The 19,792-nt window shown below is 47.9% G+C and overlaps 1 protein-coding gene and 1 pseudogene across 1 annotated transcript; both read right to left on the bottom strand.

Annotated features, from left to right (window-relative positions):
• Nucleotides 1-646: 646 nt before the first annotated feature.
• Calml4 (calmodulin like 4) lies at nucleotides 647-13,005 on the bottom strand. The gene is given in 6 exon segments (XM_035443754.1): nucleotides 647-882; nucleotides 4,471-4,659; nucleotides 6,877-7,017; nucleotides 12,535-12,565; nucleotides 12,658-12,734; nucleotides 12,737-13,005. Coding segments are annotated over 6 exon segments (624 nt in total). The 5' UTR covers nucleotides 12,825-13,005; the 3' UTR covers nucleotides 647-784.
• A 2,332-nt stretch (nucleotides 13,006-15,337) lies between these two features.
• LOC100760687 lies at nucleotides 15,338-18,531 on the bottom strand (annotated as a pseudogene).
• Nucleotides 18,532-19,792: the final 1,261 nt, after the last annotated feature.

Genomic DNA, 19,792 nt, shown 5'->3' with positions numbered 1-19,792 from the left:
TTATTGTAGAATGTAAAGTTGGACTACTTCCCACTCAATTAACCCTACACTTAACCACTCTCGCTAATGTGTGTTTCCACTTTATACCTCTTTATGAAAGTGCCCCGCACTTCGTGTAGCTAGTCATATGGAAACGAGGGTTTATCAGTGCAATTGTAGAACTGTAAGAAATTGTGTGCCTTTTTGCTTGTTGCTCTGTGTCTGTGTGTACACTGCTTATCATTCAGTGTGTGTGTGTGTCTGTCTGTGCTCATTGTGCTGTCTGTGCATGCACTCTGCTTATTACTGGTTCCTAGCCAACCCTAGCCTTATCTTAGAAATGCCGAAAGTGGTTCTTGTACCCAAAAGCAGACTGGTCTTCTGGCAGACTGTTCTTTTGGAGAAACACTATCATGGAAATGCCAATTCCACATGCACCCAAATTGCCAGCCATTTTCAAGTCATGATCTTCATCCTTGTGAGATCCAAAGACTTTGAGAAACACAATGGTGTAGCCAAAATGGGGGTAATGAAGTTGCGGAGCCAGCATTGGTACACAAACCTGACTACAAATCATAGGCCCTATCATGCTGCAAAGGGCTAGACTAATTAATGTTAGTACTAAAATCAATACAGACCTCTTATTACAGGCATGTAATACCATGACTGCATCATTTATTGGTACTTATCCCCTGCAAACATTGTGCCATCTGGTCTTATTTTAGTGTTTGCCATCTCTAGATAAATCAGTTTATGTTTTCAGGCCCTGGAGCTCTCATACTGTGCTCCCTGGATTTCAGCTCACTCAGTAGTCTTGCACAGGAAGGGTGATCCTTTGGATAAATGTGTCATATTTCACTTGGCCGTTTGGTTCGATGCCTGCTTCCTTGAAAAGATCGTCCACTGCAATAAATCACATTAATGTTTCAATTGGATTTGCTGAGGTTAGGGGTTCCCGGAAGTTTTCCCTGAGAATCTGATGGACAGTTCCCATGGACTGGGACACGAACCAAAACAGAAGGATAACCTGCTTACAAGGCCCCAGAAAGCATTGATCCAACTTTATCACTTTCTTCAGGGACCAGCATATGAGCAGAGTGTACTGATGAGGTTTCAGACACTGAGGCTGCCTTGTACTTGATTTTATTTTTTTGAACATCTATTTATTTATGGGGGCGGGGGGGGGGGGTAATTGTCCATGCCACATATGTGAGTTAGGGGACATCTTGTGGGAGTCAGCTGTCTCCTACCATGTGGGTTCCAGAGGTCAAACTCAGGTCAGCAGGCATGTCAGCCAGCACAGAACTCTTTTAAAGTAACATTTGACCTCTGTGTCTTTCAAAAAACCTTTAGCATAGATGTTTTACCTTACAGCCCACCCTTGCAACCTTCCAGTCACATGGGCATCATCCACAGCTCTAAACAGCCGCACTGATCCAGGCTCAATCCTTCCCCTCTCCTCCAGATAAGCCCATCTCTCCCCCTCGATACCCCCCTCAACAGAATATTGAGTGACAAGTGTTCTGTTACCATCGCCTCACTACAAAAGGGTGGGTTACAAGAGCACATGGCTTACATGCAGCTTGAGCTTGAGTTGGTCCCTAGGATTAATTTGAAAAAATGTATCTTGTCTGTGAACAAGAAAAATCCAACTGCACCTGAAGTTCAAAGCATCAAACTGCATTGTTCAGGGGCTGGAAAGGTGGCTCAGCAGTTAAGAACACATTGCTCTTGAGAGGAACATAATGCCATTCCCAGTAGACCTGTACATGGCTCACAACTGCCTGTAACTCCAGTCCCAGGGGATCTGATGCCCTCTTCTGCCCTCCTCAGGTAACTCTACATATGTGGCATACCCTCACACTGGCACATACACAATTTTTTTTTCATTTTTTTTTAACCCATACTCACATGGATTCTCTGCAATTCTTCCAGGTTTTTTGTTTGTTTTGAGAGAGTATCACTTCCTAGAACTTACTATGTAGACTAGGCTGGCAGACTGTAACTCAACAGAGATCAGCCTGCCTCTGCCTCAAGTGCTCAGATTAAAGGCCTGAGCCAACATGCCTGCCCTCCCCCAAAAAAATATCTTTCTGGAAGCAACATTGCTTTTTTTAAAAGATACTAATTTAGCCTGTTATCATGGTGTATACCTTTAATCACAAAATTCTAGAGGCAGAGACAAGTGGAACTCTTGAGTTTAAGGCTAGCCTGATCTATATAGTGAGATCCTGTCAGATAAATACATACATACATACATACATACATACATACATACATACATACATACATGATTCATAGATACATAGATGATGGATGGTTGGATACATACATACATATGTACACACGTACGTAGGTAGATGATAGATAGAATGTAGTTCTCTCTTTTCAAACCCATAGGATGCTCTGAGCCAGAAGAGACAGGTGTATCTTATTTCACGGAAAAGCATCTAACCTTCAGCCAATTGGTTGCCAACTGTAGAGGATAGGCCAAGGATCAGCTCCAACATCAGTGACAGACCAGAAGCGGGCAGCACTCCACAGCCAGGTGATAGCTGTTGAGGGTGCTACATATACAAAGGATGCTTCCGGATAGAACATTTCTTCCAAATCCCCAGAAGAGATTGTTCTTATTTGTGGTATCTTGTGATCCACTGCAGCCAGGAGGGAGATGAGTCTCCATCAGCTCCTTCCCAGTGTGTTGTGCTTGTTAACACGTGAGAGAGGTCTAGGGGCCTGACTGTCACTGTAGATAGATCACTAACCGCCTCAGAGGACACTCCACCAGCAGAGTCCTGGGAGTGTGAGGTAAGGGCAGGCTAGTTTTCCCCCTTCAATCAGTTGCAGTAAAAGCTGCCAGCTGAGAGAAATTGGGAGATGAATCTACCTGGTGGGCACTGTTTTTTAAAGGCTTTGCTCAGGATCTTCATGGGTGCAGAGAAAATCTGAGCAGGCTGGTCCATAGAATATTAACTCTTGGAGGACCCCAGGGATAACTGTCACAACTTCATTTACAGCAAGGGGAAGAATCGCATTCCACGGCTCCCTGAAGGAAGGGCCCAGATTCAAACTCATTCAAATCACAATCTGAAACCCCTGTACTGGTTAGTTGTAATCTGACCAAAAGTTAATGGATACTGGGGCCTTTTCAACCCACTGTGCTTAAGCTAAGCCCTCAAGCTAGCCAGCCAATGTGAAAAACCTGGCTTTGGAGTTCAATGATGCAGCCTGGGGCAGACTGTGGTCCACAGTGTGTCATCACCATGGCTGCCAAGAGTGCTATCAGGCTGGAAAGACTGAAAACAGACCAAGCATGTACCTAGAGCTTTCTCAATTCCCAGGCCCTCATTCTGTGTGAAGCAAGAAATGTAGGAGGCAAGACCACCTCATGGTTTGTGGCCAGGGTAGGTTTCTCTATAGTTTTTCCCTGAAAAGCTCCCATACCCCCAGCAACTAGGACTGCTGGGGACAGAAGCACATTGGCCTCTCAGTTTGGAAACACCATCATTGGCCTTATCAGAGCCAGCTGTTGTGAGAAGATGTCCCTGGAAATGAGGGGAACTGGACCCTGCGTTCTGCCTCAGCTCCGCTCAAGAGCCATTCACTCAGTGGTCCCTTTCTATCAACTGAAAGGCCACTTGCGTTGCCAGTACACCCCGTGTCACAGCTTTTAGTGTGTGCGCACATGTATATGCCTGTTCATTTGTGTGGAGGCATGTGTGCATGGGAGCCTGATCTTGACATCTGGTATCTCCCTCTATGGCACTCCACCTTTGTTTGAGGCAGTCTCTCTGATCCTGGAGCCCACAGTTCAGACTAGTCTAACTAACCAGCTTGTCCTGGCATCCTGTCTCTGCCTCCTGAGTGAGGGCTGGAATTACAGGCAGCTACACACACACACACACACACACACACACACACACACACACACACACACACACACACACACACACACACACCTGTCCAGCTTTCTTACACAGCTTCCCAGGACCCAAACTCAGGTTCTCATACTTATGGAGCAAACTACTCCTGGAGCCATCTCCCAAGCCCCTGCCATGGCTTTTGACATTATGACACAGTATCACCTACAGAGTTGACATTTGATAACCACATAATAAAGTTCTTTTAAAAAATGAGAATGTGTAAAGGTCAGGATTTTGTGTAGCCATCCTGGGCCACATCAAGACCCTCAATGAGAGCTTTGACAAGGTGAGTCTCAGCAGATGCCCCAGCTGCTCACATGAAACCACTGTTCCTAGAACCCCAACTGGGTCAGTCTCTGGGCTGACCCTCTACCCTGGTCCACTTCTGCCTGTCCCCTCTGGTTCTGCTTTGCCCCATCCCAGCCCTCAGCCATCTTGACTTGTGCTTCCATGCTTCTGGGCCATTCATCAGTTGGCCATCTGCACACCTTAAGTGGTGTACACAGCATTGCCCTCTCCGAAATTCCCTCACCCTCCTCAGATGGTTCAGAGTCAGCCAAACTGTTACCTTCCTTGTGAGTGAGCTTCTCTCCCAGTTTCATGAGTTTTGACCGCAACTCCGATGCCATGATGTAACCTTTCTTCTCCTTGTCTGCCATCAGCATGGCCAGAAGGACTTCTTTCCTTGGGTCCTCTTGTTTGATTTGGGTATGCATAATGGTCAGGAAGGTGGAGAAATCCAACTCTCCGTGCTTATCTGGGAAACCCCAAACAACACAGTGAGCTGGTGGAAACGGCTCTTGAGGAAGCCCATTGACCTGCCGACTGTCATTGCCAGCCCCAAGGCTACTGAGTTCTCAAGGCACTGGTCATTCTAAAGGAGACAAGGCTGTTCTTCTGATCCACTGTGAGCCATTCACAGGATGGAAAGTCTCCATTTCATCCTCCCAACAGTCTCCAGTAAGGATATGTGATAGTGTTAACTATTGACTTGACAGAGTCTATAACCATGTGGGCATATGTGTGGGGGGATCATCCTGATTATGTTAATTGGTGAGAAAGACAAGTCTGTTATGGGTGACACCAAACCCTAGGATAGGAGATCTCCAACTATATCAGTGGAGAAGTGGGCTAAGTCCTGGCATGCATGGATTCATTGCTGCCGTCTGACTGTGTGATCAGGTGCTTAAAGCCATGATGGATTTAGCTTGATACATGAGCTAAAATAGACCCTTCCATCCTTAGGTTGCTTTGGTCAGGGTATTTTATAGCAATAGGAAAAAAAAAAAAACTAAGACAGTATGTTATTAATCCCGCCCCAATTCTTGATTGCTAAGGTGGCAGCAGAAGCCCAGAGTATTGAATCATGGCATAGGACCATATGGAGCTGTATAATAGTATTGGGACCACGAGCCTGCAAATAATGACATGGAGACTTATTATTAATTATGAAAGTTTGGCCTTAGCTTAGGCTTTTTTCTAACTATTATAATTTAACATCTTTCTATTAATCTATATTCTGTCATGTGGCTCAGTTATCTTTCCTCTGTCCCATATGTCCAACTTGTTCTGCATTCTGTTGACATCTCCTGCACACCGAGATTCATCCCTCTGACTTCCTCTCTGTGCCCAGAAGTCCCGCCTAGCTATTGGCCGTTCAGCTTTTTATTATATCAATCACAGCAATAGATCTTCACACAGTGTGCAAGTATCTCACAACAGAGCTGTCTCCTCTGCTCCCTCCCATGTTTCCAAAATGGAAGAAACTTGGTCCTAGTCACTGTGTCCATCCTCTTCTTGGCAGCCACCAGAGCTACCAAAGATGTCTCAAGCCCTGGTCTGCCTCCACTTCGTCTACCTTTTCATTGCCTTCAGTCTCCATCCTGCTTGAGCATGTCAAGGGACCCCAGCCCTTACACCACCCTGCCACAAGAAACAGACCGGAATCCCTCCAATGACCCTAGCAGATCCTGAGAGATGAGGATGCTGAGGTCCAGGTGCTGAGGGGTGGCCCCAGGTTCCAGGTTAAGTGTTCTTTCTAAGCCACCCCTTCCTCTGGGATAATCCCTCCTTCCTGAGTGTCCAGTCCCCAGTGTAGGCATCCTGGTGTCCACCACTCCCTAAGAGGTTTTAATTCCCTGAAAATAAAGGAGCAACAAAATGCCAGCCATGGTGGTGCACACCTTTGATCCCAACACTTGGGAGGGAGAGGCAGGTGGATCTCTGTGAATTCAAGGCCAGCCTGATCTACAAAGTGAGTTTCAGGACAGACAGGGCTACACAGAGAAACCAGTCTGGGAAGAAAACAAAAACAAAAAAGAACAAAATTTGGGTTTGATTATAGAAGTCTCATATGTTCCAGTTGAAAGAAAATCATCCTTAATGCCAGCAACAGAGAGAGCTACTTGATAATGCAGCCTTGTTATAGTTTCTAGGCCAATCTATAAAATCAGAAGAACTGAGTTCTATCTGAGTCCACCATTGGCTTCAAAGCCCAGCACCATCTTTGTTTAGGAGGCAGTCAGATAGGGCCCACATAGCTGTTTTCACTAAGCATATGCCAAACCCTCGGCAAAAGGCTATGGGCCTTTTGAGTGTGGCAGCACACGTCTGTAAGCCCAGCATTTGAGAGGTAGAAGCAGGAGGGTCAGGAGTTCAGTATCACCCTGGGCTAGCACAATGTGAGTTCAAGACCAGCCTGGGCTATGGGAGGCCCTATCTCAAAAGCAAAGGGGGAAAAAGCCACAGGACCAGTGAGTGTGCTTTTTTAGGGGCTGTGACAGACTTGGTAGGACATCAGATCAGGGTCCCCTGTGGAATGAAACACTATATACATGGCCAGCTACCTTTAGAGTTCAGTCCTGGTGAGGCACACTACCACCGAGACTTCAAGCTTCTGAGCTCTCACCACCACTACCACCATCTGCTTCTCCCAGCTGGGCCCTTCACAAACCCACCTGGACAGCCCACTCACCTATCCCATGAGTCTGCAGGTGCCGCTGTACCTCATCAGGCGTGGGGCTGGCCCCCAGGCACCTCATGGACACCAGAAGATCCGTGGCCTTAATCTTCCCTCTTTGCTGCTTGTCATACAGGGAGAAGCATTCTTTGTACTCTGTACAAAGCAGGGAAGGAAGTCAGTAGCAGGTGGCTGCTCCTCCACCCATGCCCCTCCTGTTCTCTTCCATTCCCTTCTCCTTTGTCCCTCCCCACTGCATGTTGGGGACAAACTGGGACCTTGCACATGTTGTGCAGGCACTGTAACATTGAGCCCCCCCTCCCCCCGTCCTCTTCCCCCTTCTTCTGCCCTATTGGATTTCTAGAAGCCCATAAAAATGGAGTGTGATGACACATGCCTGTAATCCCAGCACTTGGGAAGTGAAGGCCGGAGGAACAGGAGTCCAAGGTCACCCTCCATTATGTCTGGTTAGAGGTTAGTTGAGGCTATATGAGATACTGTCTCAAAAACGAACAAAAAGGGCCAGCAGGGTGGCCGGATGACCTGAATTTGATTGCCAAGCCCCTCGTGCTATAAGGAGAGAAGCAACTCCTGCCGGTTATCTTCTGACATCCACAGTATATACTCACTCTCACACACATACATACATAAATCAATGTAATGAAAATATAAAACTACTAAGTTAAATAGAATTCAGAGAAAGATGAGTTGTTAAGGATACATTTGTATTTTTATTTATTTGTATGTATGTATGTGACTCTATGACTGAATGTCACATGTGTGTAGGTGCCAAAGAGGCCAAAAGATTGGGTACCCTGGAGCTGGAATTACAGGTAGTTGTAAACCTCCCCACATAGGTACTGGGAACCTGACTCAGGTCCTCTGGAAGAACCTCTCTCTAGCCCGCACTGAATCCATTTTTAGTATAAGCACATACCAAGCATGTATCAAATTTTACATGGGCTATACTAGACTCAAAAAGAGTGTGTATCTGAAATCCAAGCTTCATAGGCTATCCTATGGTTGATCTGGCCAGGATGCCCCCCTCCTTTCCTCAGAAGCTGCCCCCAGGACTACCCAGGAAGAAGGGAGCTGGGTAGGGCTGCCAGACTCTCAGGGACCTTTGCAAAACTGATGTGACTGTCCTGCCTCTGCCTGCTAAACGCCTCCAGAAGCAAGTGATGGACAGTGGTTCATGATGCTCTCCTAGGCAGCGTTTATTACTGTTTCGGCTGCAGACGATCCTTCATATCGCATGTCCAGCCCCAAGCCCTGGCTCCTGAACTCTCAAGTTCTCCTCTGGCAGGTCCTGGTCCCTTACATGGAACTGCTAGGAAGTGTGCCCAGGGCGTCAGCAGTGCTGGCCCACAGTTCTCCCTGCAGCCATTCCTTCCCTATGTAGGAACCTCCTCCTGCTGCAGCTGCACAACTGGCAGAGCTGTCCTGGCTCTTCCATGCAGCCCCTAGAGGCAAAGCCAAACCACCTGGGAGCTTGAGAAAGATCCCAGCTCTGGAGATGGAGATTCTGTGGGGTGAGCTGCCCTAATCCCCTAATCGCTTCCATTTGCCAAAGAAGGCAGCTGAAGCCTGTGAGAGGGGCCCAGGATTTGCTGGCTGTCCAGATGGGCACACTACATTCCTTCATGTTGGTAACAGAGGCCAGCCTCTGAACAAACTGTTTTCTCTTCCAACCTCAACAGATCCACCTTTTCTCTCATCCCTTAAATATTTTAATGCATTATTTATTTATTGTCTATGTGTGTAGGGGTCAGAAGGTATCTTGTGAGGGAGTTGGTTCTCTTCTTTACCATATTGGGTGGGATGGGGAGATGGAACTCATTTCAGGCTTGGCTGTAAGTGCCTTTATCCACTGAACCATCTCCCAGACCCAGGCCATCTCTTCAAACCAGCACAGCCAGGTTCCCTGGAGCTGGAGTTACAGGTGGGTGTGAGCCACCCAGTGTAGATGCTGGGAACCTAACCCAGATTCTCTTAACCACCGAGCCATCCCTCCAGCTCCCACCAACCAAACTCTGCTGCTTTGCATCTCTGGGACCCCTGCCTGGGTAACTGGAAAGTACTTCTGGGGTCCGCTGGATACTGTCCCACATCGAGGGGCTTTTGGGTCCTAGATTCCTGCAGTCTTATCTTCCTGTGCTAGAACAAGATATGAGGAACACTAGGGAGCCCCTGGCTTCCCTTAGGGCCCTGTCATCTACACACACACACACACACACACACACACACACACACACACACACACACACACACACACACTACACAAATATCCATCTTATTCTAGCCACCCATCTTTTACTGCTTTCCATTCTGTCTTTCACTCTCCTCGATTGTGACCCAATAAAGGGGGTTTTAACACCTGGGACAGGGCTGGCACAGAGAAAGGACACTTGCTGGCTGAAGTAATGAATAAGTTGAGGTAAATGCATCAGGTTAAAAATCCCTAGAGATAGCCGGGCAGTGGTGGTGCATGCCTTTAATCCCAGTACTTGGGAGGGAGGCAGAGAAAGGTGGATCTCTGGGAGTTCAAGGCCAGCCTGGTCTACTGAGTGAGTTCCAGGACAGCTTCCAAAGCTACAAAGAAACCCTATCTCAGAAAAAAACAAATAAAAATCCCTGGAGATATGCAAACACTCCAAATATAAAGCCCTTCTCCAGGCGTCATCCCCTCCTACCCAAGGGAAAATGGTTAACAGCTGTGCCAACACATTCGTGTGTTTACTATGCACCTTACAGGTATTAAGGATGTGCAGTGCACAATTCACACATAACAAAATATGCAATGCTCTCCACTATAAATTCTGTCTAGCGCCGGGGGAATTGGTGGCGCATGCCTTTAATCCCAGCACTCGGGAGGCAGAGGCAGGCGAATCTCTGTGAGTTTGAGGCCAGCCTGGTCTCCAGAGCGAGTGCCAGGATAGGCTCCAAAGCTACACAGAGAAACCCTGTCTCGAAAAACCAAAAAGAGAAAAAAAAAATCTGTCTAGCTTGGAGATAGTGGCTCATGCCTTTAATCCCAGCACTTGGGAGGCAGAGTCAGACAGATCTCTGAGTTTGAGGCCAGCCTGGTCTATAGAGCAAGTTCCAGAACAACCAAGGCTACCAAGAGAAACCCTGTCTCTAAAAACCAAAAATAAATAGAATAGAATAAATTCTATCTTGCCATCTCAACATTACAAGTGAGTTTTGCCCACTCTTATATTTCAAGTTAACCCACAGCTTCTTCTATTTAACAAAATAATGCAATTCTTTTCCAAGTAAATTGAGATTGTAATTCCATTAAACCCAATGAGTGGCCCTCTAATAAACTGTTTCTCATTATGGTATAAATTACATTCACTAAACCAAAACCTCTTGTTTTTTTGAGTCTCATGTAACCCAGGTTAGCCTTGAACTTGTAATCCTTCTGCCTTGGCCCCCTGCATGCTGGGATTACAAGGAAACACCATCATATCCAGATTATGTGGTGTTAGGGATTGAACCCAGGTCCTCATGCATGCTAAGAAAACTCTCTACCAACTGAGATACATCCCCAGCCTCTAAACTGAAACTTCTTTCAAGTCTTCCATGTTACTGATTGCAGCAAGGCTGTCTTCTTAGCTTTCCACACAAACTGAACATAGTTTGCACCTTCCCTGTTTAATAATAACTCTGTTTAATATCAACAGCTTATAAAATTCCTAAAAGTGTACTTCTCGTGCCCAGTGCCCACTTGTGATACTATGCTCTCCTCTGTCCCTAGCTCACAGCAGCCCCATAAGGTGGCATCATTGTCTCTCTTCTCAGATGAGAAAACAGAGGCTCCAAGGTGAATGACCAGGCAGCAGCCACCCTTTTCCTCTCCCATCCCTATCCAGGCTTCCAATCACTTAACATTAATGGCTGCCTTGTTGGTATTAGACACTGGGATACAAAGAGAATCTGGGGGCTGGAGAGATGGCTCAGAGGTTAAGAGCACTGACTGCTCTTCCAGAGGTCCTGAGTTCAATTCCCAGCAACCACATGGTGGCTCACAACCATCCGTTATGAGATCTGGTGCCCTCTTCTGGTGTGCAGATATACATGGAAACAGAATGTTGTATACATAATAAATAAATAAATAAAATCTTTAAAAAAATAAAAAAAAGAATCTGCTTTCTTCCTTCTAGTAGTTTCAAAAGCCATAGAAGTGTTGGGCGTTGGTGGCACACAACTTTAATCCCAGCACTTGGAAGGCAGAGACTGGCGGATCTCTGTGAAGTCTACAGAGTGAGTTCCAGGGCAGGCTCCAAAACAATACAGAGAAACCCTATCTTGGGGAAAAAAAAAAAAGGCCATAGAAGAGAGGGACAGTGAGTGAGTCTGCCATCCTGGCATGGTGAGAGGACTTCTGAGGCTGAAGCTGGCCTCTAGCTTAGGTCCACCTTTAAAGACTTTATTCTCTCTCTCTCTCTCTCTCTCTCTCTCTCTCTCTCTCTCTCTCTCTCTGTGGTGTGTGTGTGTGTGTGTGTGTGTGTAGGAATCCAAGTGCTGATGGAGACCAGATTTGTCAGATGCCCTGGGAGCTAGAGTTACAGGTGGTTGTGAGCAGTCCTTATATATGTGCTAAGAACCAAACTTGGGTCCTCTGCAAGAACAGTACAGATTCTTAAATGCTGAGTCATTTTGCCACCCCCTAGCCCATAAATGTGGGCTAAGCCCAGGGCTTTAAAGTCCCCTTATCTGTTCCCTCTGGCCTTGGCCTTAGTTTGGGGGAATTAAGGATTCTAGGAGAAGGTACCCACTTGGACCTATTGGGCCACATCCCTGCCACCTCCTCTTCTAGAGCAAGCTCATTGACATCTCTGAGATCCTTGCTGAGTAAGCAGAAGCCACTCCTGTGGCCTGCTGGACACTGTCCTGCATCAGAGCTCCCTGGGCCCTATGGACCTGCAGTTTTACCTCACTGACAAACAAGGTGTCATCTCAGCAGTGGTGAGCAGAAGTAGGTATTGGAGCTGCTTCCATCCTCTGTTGCAGTGGGTTTAGGGGCACATCCTCGGGGGTAGCTGGTTGTCCCCTAAAGGTCCCAGGCAGGGTTCTGGCTTCTTTTGCCAGGTATTCAACCACCAGACTCCTGGCCAGGTCTTGGCCAAGTTCTGTGTAACTCAATTCTGCCTTTCTGGTCTTGGGGAAACAGAGCCTAAGAACAAGGTGTTCACACTGAACTAGGCGTAGGCGGGAGGTGCCAGCTGAGCCCCTAGTTTTACAGAGGTTACGGCTCATAAACATCCTGCCGAAGGGTGTAGCCCTGGGTTCTGTTCCCCATCTGCATTAACTACAAAGCCCCACCCCTTTGTCTAGGGCCTTCAGTCACTATGTTAATATTCTCTCTCCAACCATCACCAGCTTCCACCCAGACCCACTGTCAGGCTCTAAGGAGCACTAGCAAGCTCTATGACGCAGCTTTGAAGTCACGCTGACATATGACAAGCCCCGGGAAGTAAGCAAGCCCATCTTTAGGGTCACCCCAAACAGATAGTTGCTGCCCCACAGCACCTGGCCCCAAGCCTGTGGGTGGGCCAGCTCTCTGCCCCTCAGGCCTTCCTCCCTACCAACAGAAACCAGCAAAGCAAATTGCCTAATGAGACACACATTTTGTGGAGAGTTACTAATTAAAGAACAAACCCAACCTACCATTAATTTGGTCCTGGGAAAGGAACTTGGCCTGCAGCAGAGAAAGAACAGTCAAGAGGGAGCGTCAACAGGGGTTCTTTCCACCTACTACCAGCAAAGCCCCCTCACTCACCATCCTTAAGCACCCCTTGCTCCTGGAACTGTGTTTGGTTTCTTTCCTCTGGCTTGGAGTAGAAAGTCCACCTCGCTGGGTGGAGGCCTGGTAATAAATCCTCTGCTGCCATGGAGACTGGGCCTGATGCCATGAGGGTCAGATTCCAGCCTTCTCTGAGCAGTGAATGCCCCACCATCCTGAGAAGGTTGACTGTGAGGAAGCAATTACCGACTCTCCTGGAGGTCCTCTCTGCTGGAGGCTGAGGCTCTGCCGCAACAGGACAAATACCGGTGTCCCTTCCTGGGAGCCTAGATTCTGAAAAGGGGGCCCTAAGTGGGGCTGGCTCTGTCCTGATCTGAGCCTGCCTGTCTTGGGACCCTTTTCTCTCTCCTAAAGCTAAGCTAGGATCCTTGCTGGAACCAGACACCACACACACTGTTTCTCCAGAAGAGGCTGTCCAAAGGAGCCCAGCTCAGACTGGGTCCACACTGTGGACCTTGTTCTCAGCTGGGATCCAGGTCCTTCCTCTCCTCTGCACCTCAGTTTCCTCACCAGATACATTATGTCATGATTATAGGCAGCTGGGACCCAATGACCAGCACACAGCCAGTTCTACCTCCTGGGAGCTGGGGTGGTAGGTACTGGAGCTGGGTCTCCAGGCTTTAAACTCAGAGGCCTTGAAGTTTCCCAGTGACTTTCCCAGGCAGGAAGTACCTCTATCTCTTCCTTCCTCTCCTCACCCCTTCCTGTATTAGTGCTGACTGAATTTCTCAGCACTCTATGCTGTTCCCCTTCCCCTGAGAGACAGGAGACTTCCAGAACTGCCGCTGAGCCCTCACACTAGTTTAGAAGTCTCCTTCCTTCATCCACACCTGGTGGCTGGTTTCCCTGCAAGGTGCTAAGTCCAGGTTGGCCCAGTTGTTAGTATGGTGTGTGGCCACCCAAACCGTGCACTACACAGGGAGCTAACGGCGCTGCCAAAGGCTGCAAGTGCCAGAGAAGGGTCTCCCGCCGACTCCTATGAGGGCACACGGACACAGGACACCCCTCTGGCCCTGACCATGTTCCTCCTGATTCACCTCTGCACACTCTCAGACTTGAGAATCTTGAGGTTCTGACTGTATTCTAGAGGTTGGTATGGTGCGGGAAGGCTAGAGGTTTCACCTCAACAGCCCTGAGAAAGTAAGCGAAGTAGGAGGGACTTTGGCAGGTGGGCACAGGCCCCAATCACCCTACCTTTGTGAAGGGCTCAAGGCGTTTTCTTGGGTTTCAGTAAGTGGGTCCTGGGATCAGGCATGTGCCCCTTGACACCCTTCAACTCTTTTTTTGTTGTAGTTTCAAGAATGTGTGTGCGTGTGCACACACGCACGTGAGACTGTCCTAAATCATTTATTGGCATAAATTTTACAAACATTACTTACATCATCAGTAACAGAGGTGGAGAGTTCTATGCTTTCTCCAACTGTGTCGTGAAATTATGTCGGAATTTTGTAATCCTTTCAGAGACCACAACTCTTGTGGCCAGCAGATGGCAGCCCACACATCTCCTGGTGCTAATGTACTTCCTGGTTTGGCGATCCGCTGGGTGTCAGGATTTGTTCTGGTAACTTATGGACTGGGTCATTGAGGAGAACCACAAAGAATTGATTTTTTTTAATAGTTAAGAGACTTTATTCTAATAGCTATAATTACAGTGCTTGTCGAAATGAAAACTGAAAACAAGTATACAAAACAGTTGATTACTAATTGTGTATTGAAAGCAGTAAGAGGTTCCACCACACCAAATAAACCAGTTCTGAGATTTCCCCAAGATAAATTTAACAGCTCCAGCTTCTTCAGTGTTTATCAAAATACAAAAGAAAAAAAGTAGCCGGGCGTTGGTGGCATACTCCTTTAATCCCAGCACCCAGGAGGCAGAGGCAGGTGGATCTCTGTGAGTTCGAGACCAGCCTGGTCTACAAGAGCTAGTACCAGGACAACCTCCAAAGCCACAGAGAAACCCTGTCTCGAAAAACCAAAAAAAAAAAAAAAAAAAAAAAAAAAAGAAAAAAGTAGAGGTCGTCTTTCGATGGCAAATCGGACCCTTGCAGGCTGAGGGAGAAAGCTACTTCACTCATGGAGATGGAGGTGCTCCAGGATGTGGGTCTGGAATGGACTGACCCTCCCAGCTTGCACGCGCTCCTGCTGGTGAGACCCAGACCTCCTGCCAGCCGTCCAAGTGGGCCCAAGAGTAATCTGGGTATGTAGGTTGCCATCTGGCCTGGCCACACACCAAATACAAGCCAGGCCCTGCACCCCACAATGGCCCCAGCCAATCCCTAGGTGACCATGTGAGCACAAGTACAAGCACAAAGCTATGGAATGCAGGTGAACCAAAAACAGGCAAGTCACGGGGGCTCTACTGTGACCATGCAACAGATGGTGGTTTGTCACCTTCTCTCCTGTTCTCATAGGGGAACAGGTGATCCGATGGACTAGCATTCAGGCCATTACTGCAAAACCTACACTAGGCATAGTCTCCTTTCTGTGTGTTCAAGTGTTCTTGTCCTGTATTTTTAAACTATTTTAAAAAATACACTGAGTTTGGGTTAAAAACCAACCACCAAATGGATACTGACACCAGTTTACAGCCCAATGGCTCCCGGAGGCCAGGTGCCCCTACACCCAAATCCCTTCTCAGTACTGACAGTGAGTTGATTCTCTTTTTACAATAAAAAAGCTAAGTAATATTGCATAGGAGTACCAGAAACTGCCTCAGTGGAAACAGAAACTATTTACATTAAATAAAAACCTGGCTGCAGGCTGCGTCTGCACATGTACAGCACGGTGCGATGCACACTGTGACCAACCCATGGAAACAGCTTCTGGCACTCAGGACCACAGAGAGGAAAGCAGAGAGCAGAGAGGCGGAAGTAAGGGGGAAGGAGGGGTCTGGTTCACTTCTGGTTCCGGAGCTGATTGGACAGCCAGTCTAGTCCTTCATAGAGTCCATCCCCGCTGGTGGCACAGGTGGCCTGAATGTACCAGTTCCTGTATCGTAGAGAGTGCAGCCCCAGCTTGTCTGCGATTTCGGCCACATTCATGGCATTGGGGAGGTCCTGCTTGTTGGCAAACACCAAGAGAACTGCATCCCGGAGCTCATCTTCAGCTAGCATCCTCATGAGCTCACGGGCCTCATTCACACGCTCTCTGTCTTGCTGTCCACTACGAAGACCAAGCCATGGGTAATCTGGAAGTAATGGCGCCACAGCGGCCGGATCTTGTCCTGGCCACCCACATCCCACACGGTGAAGCTGATACTCTTGTACTCAGCTGTCTCCACGTTGAAACCAATGGTGGGAATCGTGGTCACAATTTCACCCAGCTTCAGTACCACAAAGAATTTATATGTGAATCTTTCCACCCAGTAAGAATCCAGGACTCTCAAAGCTCCACCCATGGTGGAGTCCAGCTCTCTCCACGAGACTGAAGACAGGGCAGTCGTTAGCTGGTTAACACAGAGATGGGGGTTTGCAGTCTCCTTTATGAACATGAAGTTCTGCATCTGATGTAATTTCGCTTAGCCTCCTTAAGCAGCCTGTTGGCTTACCTGGCCAGGTGGGGTGGAGAGCCCTTTATAGCACAGAGTTGGGAATACAGCTAGCAGTGTACCCCTGAAGAAAATGCATTGTGTCAGACCTCATCTTCCTCTAGAGCAGAGGTTCCCACCCTTCTTAATGCTGGAACTCTTTCGTACAATTCCTCATGTTGTGGTGACCTCAACCATAAAATTATTTTCATTGCTATCTTGTAACTGTAATTTTGCTAGTGTTATGAATCATAATGTAAATATCTGATTATGCAGGATATTTAATATGTGAACCTTGTGAAAGTCATAGGACTCCTAAAGGGGTCGCAAGCCACAGGTTGAGAATCACTATTCTATAGTCTGTACTGTATGTACCCACTTTGACTCACATGATGGCTACCACCAGACAGAAAAGCACTTTTTTAGGGGGGAGGGGCTTCAAGACGGTTTCTCTGTAGCTTTTGGAACCTGTCTTGGAACTCATTTTGTAAACCAGGCTGGCCTCGAACTCACAGAGAGCAACCTGTCTCTGCCTCCTGAGTAATGGGATTAAAGGCATGTGCCACCACCACCAGGCCAGAAAAGCACTTTTAAAAATATACTTTTAATTATGTGTATTTTTGCATGTCTGTGTACATGTGAGTACAGGAGCCTACAGAGGCCAGGAAAGAAAGTCAGACCCCCGAAGCTGGAGTTACAGGCAGTTGTGAGCCACCCTAGGTAGATGCTGGGAACCAAATTCAGGTCCTCTGCAAAAGCAGTAAGTGCTCACGAGATCATCTCTCCAGCACCCATTTGTTGTCTGGAGACAGATCCTGTTGCCCAGGCTGCTCTCAAACACACTGTATAATTGAGGATGACTTGGAACTCTTGATCCTCCTCCCTCTGCCTCTCAAGTACAAGTCAGGTTTGCAGCCACGCCCAGTTTCACATGCTGTTTCAGCTGGTTCAGAGCACCAGCTCCAAAGCTGTGACTGCACATGGGCTCATGGTGCATGCTTAGCAAGTTACACAGTACTCTGTATGAGTGACTCTTCATGTTCAAAGAAACAGAAAACCACTCCAGTACTACTTGGGGCTGAGTTTATTCACTTTATTCTTGAAATATGGCCCTCCTGGCAAGGAGCTGGCAGGCACCTCCCCTAGGCATCACCGACTTCTGTTGGGTCCTTCTTTCTTTTTACCTCTCTGGACTGAGCTCCCTCCCTGTGGAAGAGGCTTCAGGCAAGTGGCACCTCCTCTCCGCTTAGGCTACTTTGTCTACAAGGATGCCAACCAAACCACAGAAAAGCCCCCGGGGAATGTCTTAGAAAGGTTATGTGGGGGGTCAGGGCTCAGGATAAAGTTCAGTTGGTAGAACATGTGCCTAGCCTGCAAGCCCTGGGTTCGATTCACAGCACTGCATAAATCAGGCATAGTATGCATGCCTGTAACACCAGAAAGAGGATAAAGGCAGGAGAATCAGAAGTTCAGTGCCACCCTGGGCTACTGAGTTCAAAGCCAGCCTGTACCACAGGAGACTAAGTTCCTGACCCCCAGCCCTGTCTCCCTAAATTCTACCTTTGAAAGGGATGCCACTTTCTTATGGAGTTATGTTCCTCAGCCAAACTCTCCTAGCCAAGGGCCCCCGTCACTTATAGTTGGGGGCAGATAGGGCAGTCTTAGCTCCAAGTCCCATGCCAGGAGAGTGTGTCTTGGCAGGCTTCCTGTGTGCGTGCTGGGTGAAGTGTGGAAGGGCAAGAAACGGCCCTCTGCCTTTGCTCTCCCCACCTCCATCACATGTGCCTTGTTTTTGGCCTCTCTGGGGCTAACTAGTATCCCCAGAATCCACATCCACCTGGAGCATAAGGGACTTCATCTTAAGTAGCATCTGTGGATATATCTGAGATGAGGTCATCCAGAGTGAGTAGGGTAGGTTCTAAATTGGGTGGGGGTTCAGACACCACACAGGGAGGGCCATGATGACTGGACCCACAGCCCAGAACACCTGGAATAGCCTGGGTCCCACTACAGGCAGAAGAGGCTGAGAAGCATCCTCTAGAGCTGCTGAGAACACAGCCCTGTCAACACCTCCCCTTCAGAACTGAGCAGATGAACACCTGCTGCTCTCAGCCATCATGTTCACAGTTCCATGACAGCTGCCTCATAGAGTCACATGGGCTGCACACTTGTACCTGGGCTGCAAGGAACTGGTCTCATGGATCCCACTAGGTACAACCTGGTTGGGAGGAGTCAAGATAACACCTTTCCATATAAAACTGCAGTTGGACAAGAGGCATGGACTCTGTGATGTCTTGAGGTCTACTGAGAGCATGATAAATATGGTTGATAACAATATGCTATACTTTAAAAGTTGTGAGATAGTATACTTTAAGTGTTCTCAAAACAAAAATGATGAATATGTGTGATATAACATGTTAATTGGTTTAATTTAGCCATGCCATTGTGAACATACTGTATTATGTATCATAATTGTGCATGACTTTATGAGCTAAATAAATGAATGGAAAAAAAATTAAAAAAAAAAGATACCACCTTTCCAGAGGAAGCTGAAGCACCAGTCTGGGACCACACTGGTGGTATGGGCCTGGAGTGGTGGTCCCCAAAGGAGCCCACATCACAGTGGTCTGCAGAGCCTGTCTCCAGTTTCTGGTTTCTTCCACAACAAGGCGTGCTCTGGTAGAAATCCAGGCTGCCATCCAGACAGTTTTCCAGGGTGATGATATCCCTAGTTAACTGCCCAAGAGGCACATGGTTGCCCAGGGCTCCAGGAACTTGCTATTCCTAAATACTCACTTTGGTAAATATTTTTAAATATTTCCTTAGGGCCAAGAAGATGGCTCAGTCGGTAAAGCCTTGCTTTTCAAGCACAAGGACCTGAGTTCTAACCCCAGAGCCCACATGAGAAAGGTCAAGCATGGTGGCACACGTGTGTTCTCTAGGCCTGGGGAGCTGGAGAGTGCTGGATCCCTGGAGCCCACTGGCCGGTGACTCTAACCTAATGGGCAAGTTCCAGGCCAATGAAAGAGACCCTGTCTCAACAGTAAGGTGGATAGTGCCCCTAAAGGATACCTGAGGTTTTCCTCTGGCCTATACACTGCCCACATTCCCACTGTTTTCTTACTAAGGGCTCCCCAAAATGTATAGTCTTCAGGCCCCACAAACCAGGCCTGTCCCTGCTTATGAAATAGCTGTTTAGACCTCCTGATGATAGTCTTGAAATGGCAGCACCCTGGAAGTAGGCAAGGAATGTGCCAGGCGGCTGAGGGGACAGACGCATGAGTAGAGCCATGTTCCCCACTCTGACTTCCGGTAACTTTACCCATGTCTCTTGTGAGGTGTGGCCAGGCTCCAAGAGCGTAGTCAACTTGCCGAAGGCTCAGGGCTATCTCCTACAAAGTAGCTTTCCACTGCCTCCTAGCACAGGAGACGACTGGTGGGACACCCTCAGCGACAAGTCTGAGGTGCTCTACTTCCCCTCACTGACCTAGGCTCCCCTGAGGAACACTCTATTGACTGGGAAGAGAGTCTTCTTGCTCACAGCCCCAAGAGCCTGTCAGTGGTTCTCAACCTTCCTAATGCTGGGACCCTTTAAT

This window comes from Cricetulus griseus, chromosome 4 (genome assembly GCF_003668045.3).
Source record: "Cricetulus griseus strain 17A/GY chromosome 4, alternate assembly CriGri-PICRH-1.0, whole genome shotgun sequence".
NCBI lineage: Eukaryota > Metazoa > Chordata > Mammalia > Rodentia > Cricetidae > Cricetulus > Cricetulus griseus.
Note: the sequence above shows the minus strand (reverse complement) of the source record. Positions and strands in the feature narration are given on the sequence as shown.